Source organism: Trachinotus anak, unplaced genomic scaffold (assembly GCF_046630095.1).
Source record: "Trachinotus anak isolate AG129_WGS33_773 ecotype Australia unplaced genomic scaffold, CSIRO_AGI_Tana_v1 ptg000008l, whole genome shotgun sequence".
In the NCBI taxonomy this organism is placed as follows: domain Eukaryota; kingdom Metazoa; phylum Chordata; class Actinopteri; order Carangiformes; family Carangidae; genus Trachinotus; species Trachinotus anak.
In genome coordinates, this window is record NW_027273859.1 from 26,356,212 (window position 1) to 26,364,839 (window position 8,628).

Consider the following 8,628-nt stretch of genomic DNA (forward strand, 5'->3'; position numbering starts at 1 on the left):
GATCGAAATATTTGTGTTAAATACTGTTTAATATAGTGTTGGTGACTGACAGTTGTTTTGCTCTGTGTTTCACTGAAGCTGTCAGTGTTGTTGTTGTTGGCTCTGTCCTCAGCCAGTCCTCTGGACGTCGGGAACAACACTGCACAGAGACATGGTAAACACAACGACCAAGAAAATGTTTAGAGTTCATCATAAAATGACATATAGAGCAACAAAGAATACAGAGGGACCTTTGCCTTTTGTTTTTAAAGGATCACTTAATGTAAACGTGTTTTCCCACTTACCCCGACGCTTTAGTTTTGGTGCGCAGAGATTTTGAGACTTCTTTCACTTCCCCATTACAATGTGGTGACTGAAATTAGTTTTTTGCTGCTCAAAGCATTGGAAAAAAGACATCGCTGTATTCTGCTTTACTTTCTCACATTCTGAACTTCCCGGTGAGCATGTTGTGTTGGAGGACATTAATACATTTACAGTATAATAAGGACCCTGACAATGTTGTGCTTTAAACATTATCACTGCATCTTTAAAATCACTTCTTCATCAGGCGCTGCCAAGATGGCGATGGTAGAGCAGCCCACTCTGAGCTTCAAAATTGCTCTTCAGAAAACCTATGGGTGACATCATGGAGGCTACGTCCGTCTTTATTAACAGTGTATAGTCTCCACGCAATTTCCCTTTATAAATCACAACCAATTTGAAAATGTGTGAACTTTAACGAGCCTCATGCTTTGCCCAAAATACTTCCTCATGAATATTGATCTACAGATTGTTCCTGTGGAGAATGGAGGCAGGTTTATGTGTATGATGGTGAGACAGCACTGATGAAATATTGATTTTTGCGTGGAAATAGGTGTGCGTCTCTGTCAGTCCCTGTTTTCTGCATACACAATGGTTATAATGAGGCCTCTGGTCATTTAAACACTAAGGAGCACAGAATCAACACAAACAATTAGATAAATTACTTTTTAACAGTGTTTTCTCTCAAAACTGTTTTTCATCTTTTTCATCTTGATGCTGTTTATTACTTATGCAAACATTTCCACTACAAACTCATTCGCTTCCCTGTCCCAGTTAAACTCAAGAGAAACATGAATGAGGTCCCCTTTAAACGTCAGCAAGAGACACTCATAATGCCAGTTTGTGTTTACTGTGGACAGTGTCCTGAGGACTGGCAGAGAATGGAACCAGCAGGAACATGTTAGATGGGAATATCAGTAGTTTTGCAAAAACTTCCTGCCTGGAAAGAAACCAATTGAGTTGTACTGTATTGGTCATTCATTGTTAAGTATTTATTACCCAATAGATGAAAATACACCCTGTAATGAAGACAACCTTCAGAAGTGGGTGGTATTACACAGTGTGGACTTGCCATCTTGTGAGATTTCCATCACATTATGGACCTTTCAATACAGTTTAATGAAAAATTTGTTGTTTTTCAAATCAATTGTCTTCATTCTTAGATTTTGGCTAAAAACAAAAATCTTTTTTTCTGAAAACTGTATAAAAACAGCTGGTTCGCATGCTACCAAATAAGAGACTTTTAGGGTCAGAAAAATGACAGATTGAAATGACAGTGTTTCACCTGTTTATTTGTTAATTACAAAACAATAATTGAAGAAAAATTAAAAGTAATCACATTATATTCAGAGAGTGCATAAATGTGAGCTGTCTTCTTTTGTTGCTCTGTTGTTCTTCTCTATTTGCAAAAAAAACGTGCACAATTAATTATTCTTTCACTTTTCTTTTAAGGATCAGGCTTTTTAGGACAAGGCCTGGCATCAGCTGTAGGTACACATCGGTCCACCACAGCTTGGATTTCTCCAGTCCAGATGTTTTCATAGGTCCCAGAGATGGTTGTCGATGTGGTCTCTCCATTGCTGTAGGTGCGCTCGAGGCGTGCGGTGAATGGGATGATTACCTTGTGCTTATATTCCACCATATAGATTGTGCAGTGGTGGTTTGGTGGGATGGTGAACTCCACAGAGGTAGAGTGGGTGAAGGCTTGTGTATCAGTGGTTGCTCCCGAGTACTCGGATGCCACCTGAGGACCGATCTCAATGTTTAGATTTCTCGGCAGGTTGGCAGGAACTCCTGCGGTGCCCACCTTCAATGTGATGGCAGGTATTCCTGCAGAGATCTTCCTCTGTGCCCCAGTCAGGACAGGAGAGTTGATGTGCCACTTTCTCACCATCTGATATGCTTTTGAGAAATTAGCAGTTTTCAACGCTGCATTGCACTCAAGGTTGTTCATTGTAGAGAAGTGCATGGATTCTGAAGAGTTCTGGAAGAGTTTAGCCTCCTTATTGTTGTACTCAACGTTGGAGATGTGCTCAGTTTTAACATCTTCTCTGACTGTCAGGACCTGGTAGCTGTTGTATGAATATTCTGAACCTTTCCACAGAAGAAAGAAGTTCTGCTGTTCAGGCTGCACCTTCCCAAGACCGTACTTGTTTTTCCCTACATAGATTTCCTTAGTAGAACAGGTCCAGACTGAATGTTGGGGCACTGAACCATAGGAACCGTCTTTCCACTCCAGGATCTCAAAATTGTCTTCATTCACAAGGATCTCAAATGAGGGGTCTTTATTCACTTCACCACCATAGGAGTAGTGGCAGTAGGAACCTAAGTCGGGATTGTGGAAGCCAGCGTGGCACCTGTATTTGCAGACATAGTCTTTGCGCCCAACATATGTGTTGTCAATGGAAACAGCTTCTGTGGGGATAGAACCGCCCCAGGGCTTCCACTTCAGTTTGCCAATAATATTAAATGCAGAGGAGGGAGGCGGACCCTGTCTTTTCTGCCTCAACTTTGGAGGAGACGGAAGTTGATGTTTTAGCATCGATGTGTCAGCCATGACTTCAGGAACTCTGTCATCTAGATTTGGGTTCAGCAAGGAGACTGTATAAAAGAAAGGGAACAATGTTAATGTGTGAACCAAACAAAGGGTTGCTTTTCTTTAGAAAAGGGCAAAACAAAGACAGCTAGACTGTTTCGCAGAAAATGATAATTTACTGTGATTCACAATCACTAATTAGTATTTCTTGCTCCACTGTAATGAAGATGGTGTTTGAGCAGGTCAGTGACTTATTATGTGTCTCAATTTGCACACTTCCATACTTGCTGTTTTGACTGCATAAGTACATTCACACTGACGAGTAACACGCAGCGCACTACTCAGATGGTGGACACAAAACTGACAAAAATTTGCATTTGGAATGACTGATGCTTTTCATCCTCAACGGTCGCCATCTTGGCTACGTTGGAGAAGGGGAGGGACAACCAGTGTATTTTCAAACTTGAGAAAACAGTGACTGAGATGCCGTCGCTCCTGATGGCGGTAACATTTCCATGTTGCATGACATGAGAGACACAGAGGGAAGTAATCCGTTCATTTTCAAGTCAAGTGAAAAAGATTTTTTGGTGGGCGAAAATCAGATGTTCAGATCATAATTTCCGGTAAGTGACACGACAATGCTGAGACACACTACCCTGTCCAAACTCATAGACTACACCAGTGTAGTGAGTGTGCTGACTACTACTCTGTCTACTACATCGTCTACTGGGTTAAATCTTAACCTGCGTATGTCACAACTTAGTCTCCTGATCCTGTCTCATGTTCTCTTGTCCTTTCATATTCAGTCACATCCTCCAGCCTCTTATCACCTCATTCCCTTCACCTGAGCTTTCATGCCCACCTACTCACCTGCCTTCCTTTCCATCATTAGTCCCGCTGTCTAGTTGCATTCCCTCTCCTCCAGATTGTGCAGTGTTTATACTTAGTTTCCCAAAAATTCTGTTCCTGCACTTGTGTCAGCCTGTCCCTGATCTTTGGACTGCTTTCTGGTTTTTGGAGTCCTGGTGCCTGCCCGTAACCAGATTTGTTTACCTTATGGACTGATTACCTGGTTTAACCCCTTCCCTGTGTTTTTTTTTTTTTGTTTTTTGTTTTGCCTGATCACCAAGTAAAGGACTTTTACCTTGTGTTTCTTTTTGTGTTTCTGGGTCATGTAGAATTATATAAAATTGATGGTAGAGATTCCACAGAACATACCTCTGTTTTCTGTCTCATAATAAAAATAGTATTTTATTAGTGGAGTGGTTTTAGGGTTTTATTTGCCTTTGAACATTTTGAAAGGATTTTCTACCTTTATTTATTTTATATATAATATCTGACTAAACATCTTCTTCACGCTTGCCAGTGTGGTAATAAATTCTTGTACGATTTCTGATGTTTACTCCAACAGGTCATTCTTATATGTTCAACAAATGCAGGACCAGACTGATGAAAGTGGAGACACTGAACAAAACAGTTATCATTATGAGACAGTCACCATTAGCTTCAACATCATCAGACATCAGATCTTTCTTACTATCGTGTTTATCTTCACATCCTTTGTCGCTTTGTGAGGACTTTTATGGAAAACATCCTAAATCAGTGAAGACACATTAAACAAAAAAATTCATTATGCTGGTTCCGTTTTACCATTTCTGTGCTGCGAGCTCTTCACAGTGTCCTGACAACTGGTTAAGGACAGAGCCAGCAGCAACGATGACAACAAAGGCTTCATCTGGAGATGAAACACAGAAAAAAAAACATTGTCATCTGCAAACAGTTTAAAATGCAGCATTAAACCAATCAACCAGCCGAGTCATTGAGACAGCTAAAAGACAGTTTGTGTCAACTGATTTAAAGATAATTTGTTTGAACATGTCATTGTGGAGCTGGACCAGATTAATTTAACAATCAGGTATCAGTGCAGACATGATCCATTTTTCTCAGATCTAAACCCTCATAACCAGTAAGACTCAAAGTAAAACATGAATTCATCTATTGTGATACATGTGAACAGTAGCATTTATAATCTGAGGTTTGTGTTGCACAGGTCCATATTTAAAATCAATGTGAAAACTCACTATGAGTTAAAACCATAGCAGAAATCACTCACCATCAAAGCTACAAGTCGTTATGTCCACACAGGTTAGACTCATGTATCTGCTTTATGGCTGAGAGAAAACAAATACGTACTTTAATATGATCTGAAATCTGACCAATCAGTAGTGAGGTGAAAGCTGAAACCAACAGTGTGTGTGTTTGTGAACAGATTCCAGATTTTTGATGACTGGCTGTGCAAGGTTGTGGCCCTGACTGGTTTTCATCTTATCGATCAAAACTGAAAACTGCAAACAATTACTCAATAAAAAAAAGAAATTATTAATCTCTGCCTTTTTTGAGTGGTTAACTTTTTAAAAAATGTGATGTTAAAGAAACCAGATTTCTTAACTTTAAACATGTAAATCCTTCATCAATCCTTAAACAATACAAAAGGGCAAAGAGGATAAGTTCTTAAACAACAATAAATGAACTTGACGCTGTCAAACAGGCCTGTGAGCTTCAGACAATTAGTAGCAATTTAGTCTCTGTTAATTAATTCTAGAGGGTGTAAGATTGGGCAACCTCCAATGACACTTAATGTGAATCACAGTAGTTTTTTACCTTCTACGCCACTGACACCAGTTTCTTCATGGCTGAGAATTTAAATGCTTTGATCAGAAAATAAGTCAACAAATATGCATTTACAGGAGCGAGGCAGCAGGAGGCAGCAACAGACTGGCACAGGAAAAATAATCATGCGGTCTCCTGTGACCAGCAGCAACTAAAATTAATATTAACTAATCAAGGATTTTCAGTGTAATGTATTACTGTAATGAAATCAATCATGATTTCAAAAAGATTGGCTCTGAAAATGAATTTAAGGTTTTGTTTCAGAGAAATATTATATATTTAATTTTTCTGCAAATCCTGCAAATGTTTTTCAGTGACATAGTAAAAATACAAAAACAGCTGAACTAAGGTCAACTAAATGCAATAAGTGGTAAAAAGGTCAAAAGGCCCCACAGGTCATGCTGTGTGAGCTGAGTGTGTGTACTGCAGAGCAAAGCACCGTCACAGCAGCAGCAGCAGACTGAGTCGACAGTATGTCAGACAGAAGGTCAGAGAGAGAGACACCGGCGTGGGTTTTAGGTGAGCCTGCACTTTGCTGCGCCCTTGAAGCTCCGGTCAGGCTTCATTTCAGCTGAGTGAGCTGCTGCTGTTCGGGGGTGGTCGGATAGATGGCTGCCTGTGCTCAGGGTGACAGCGAACAGCTCATTAGATGCATCTCAACTATCAGGCCGTGCCTGTTTTAATGAGACCCTGACAGCTTCGTGCCTGAAGCCATTGTTCTCTGAGGTGAGTTATTTTCTGTCAGGCCACACACAAACACAGAGACATATAACATATGGGAAATACACAGCATGCTTGGTATGGTACTATTTCTTAAAAAAGAATTTGGCCTGTAATTTTTGTAATTTCAGTATTATTAATATTAAAAAATTCCATTCTTATATTATTAATTACTTATTATATATTGCAAGAATACTAGGAGATATATCATGTATTTTTAATTATTTCTTATTTAAATTTCATTCTTTTAATTCAATTCTTTATAAATTTCCAATTTATTTATTTTTCTATTTTATTTTAATTCATTTTATTATTTTATTCAGTCATTGTTATCATCACTGTTGATGATGCTGATGGGTTTTTCCCATTTCCAACAAAGAATGACGAAAAAAAGGCAGATAAATAATTTAAGTGACAGATTTCTTCAGACAGTATTTCAGAATAGATGCCAACTGCTGATAAGCACTTGTTTCTTACAATTTTAAGACTTTACAAATGTAAGAGACTCAAAGTTACATTCAGTGTCAATTAGAAACAACTTAAAGGAGGGAGCAGATTTAAGAAATTTCGCTTTATGAAAATGAAATTTCCCCAGTAAAATCAGGAGGTTAACAATATTGCATAAATTGTTATACTTACATTCAAAATAACTGATAATATTTTTTGCCTTAATATTAATCATGTGTTGTTTTGCATAATATATAACAATATGAAGTCTTTACATAATGACACAAAATGAGCAACTGTAAAACAAATGAGTTATGTTTTATTGTCTAATATCATGTATCATCTTTGTTTTACCAGAATTCATCATAATTGTCATTGTTATATAACCTTGCATGTCACTTCATCATGGTTGGTCCAGAGATGCGTGATTAGTGGAGGTTGTTGGTGTGGTCCACAGCCTGAGAGGCTAAACTCAGGGCTATAAACTACCAATGACTCTGGGCTCACCCAGTGTTGTGTCTGTGTTGGCGTGTGATGATTTGCATGATGTTAATCTGCAGAGCTCATATCTCCTCCAACATGTACACGCTGATTTAACATGTAAACAAACAGCCTCAGGCCCTGTGGTGACTGAACTGTGTGCATATTTGTGTGTGTTGTCTGTGTGTGTGTGTGTGTGTGTGTGTATGTGTGTGTGTGTGTGTGTGTGTGTGTGTGTGTGTGTGTGTGTTGACTGTTTCTGTCTTATTTCTCTCTCACACAAACACATCACAGCCTGTTTATTCAGTTGCTGAGCACCACATTCAGTCACACAACAGTTCCCACACTCTAATATAATATGATACAGTATTAATCACTGAAATTAGATTTCTGTGCAAGTCAGCCTCAGAGGTCAGAGGTCAGGTACAGAGCAGTGCACTGGGAGCTGGTTCAGGATTTATTAATTGTCAAATGGCTTATGGTGTGAAAAGTGCTGACTTGGTGTGGACTGAGGTTCAAAACTGAAAGAAGAGTATTTATTTCCAGATTTCACCAGTTCAGTGTGGATGTGGCCTCAGCCGACGTGATTCTACTTAGGTAGAAGTACCAATACAAAAATCTATAAATACTCCTTTGCAAATAAAGCTCCAAGATTCAAAATCCTATTTAAGTAAAATAATGTAGGCAAAAAATTAAATTTTTAATTCTGATGCATCAGAATGCAAGCCGCCATTTACTGTTCCCAACCTAGGGGTCAGGCCCCTCCAAAGGGTCACAAGGTAAATCTGAGGGGTCGTCAGAAGATTAATGGAGGATTTTTCTCTGATGTTTGATTTTTTTTCTTGAATAGTTGAACATCTTTTAACGTTTATTCAAAGGAAACAAAGAAGTTTAGAGAGGAAATGTAACTTTGGGGAAAACTCAGACATTTGAAATATGAGGTGGACCAAAACTGGATACTGCTTTTTGTGTGAGATCACAACTCAAACAAATTGAGAACCTCTGGTTTAATCATCAATACTGTGAAGAAGTGTGTAATCTTCTCAAAGATCTTCTGATGTAAAATTATAATCTGTAAAGTCATTTATGTAGTGTGTGTTTGTTATGTAGTGCAGTGAAAAGTACAATATTTTTCTAAGTATAGTGGAGTAGAAGTAGCAGTAGAAATATAAAGTAGCATAAAATTAAAATCCACGTACCTCAAATTCAAATGTACTTAAATTCAGTATATGGCTGATGGTACTTACTTTCATTGTACTTTCCACCACTGCATGTAAGGGCTATCACACAGTATATATATATATATATATCACACTTTATAATAGATACACTGCGTTTCCTGTGCTGCACAGCTGAATCTGCTCCAGTGAGCAAGGTGCGGATTGTATTTGTGCCCACAGTCACACGCCCCACTGAGCACACAGGACGATAAGAGCTCATTGTCATGTCAGAGAAGCGAAGCTGCTGTGTTCACC

General features: G+C 38.7%; 1 protein-coding gene across 3 annotated transcripts; it reads right to left on the minus strand.

Annotated features, from left to right (window-relative positions):
- Positions 1–1,571: 1,571 nt before the first annotated feature.
- LOC139624612 (natterin-4-like) lies at positions 1,572–5,090 on the minus strand. Of its 3 annotated transcripts, XM_071483877.1 has the most exons (4): positions 4,950–4,993; positions 4,374–4,571; positions 3,202–3,331; positions 1,572–2,901 (listed from the first exon to the last, which is right to left on the minus strand). In XM_071483877.1, the coding sequence occupies exon 4, from the start codon at positions 2,855–2,857 to the stop codon at positions 1,748–1,750; it is 1,110 nt and encodes a 369-aa protein (XP_071339978.1). In that variant the 5' UTR covers positions 2,858–2,901; positions 3,202–3,331; positions 4,374–4,571; positions 4,950–4,993; the 3' UTR covers positions 1,572–1,747. The 3 variants fall into 3 exon arrangements, with proteins under 3 accessions (XP_071339978.1, XP_071339975.1, XP_071339976.1); XM_071483874.1 differs by lacking the exon at positions 3,202–3,331 and having other exon boundaries at positions 4,487–4,571; positions 4,950–5,090; XM_071483875.1 differs by lacking the exons at positions 4,374–4,571; positions 4,950–4,993 and adding an exon at positions 3,707–3,807.
- Between the last annotated feature and the right edge of the window lie 3,538 nt (positions 5,091–8,628).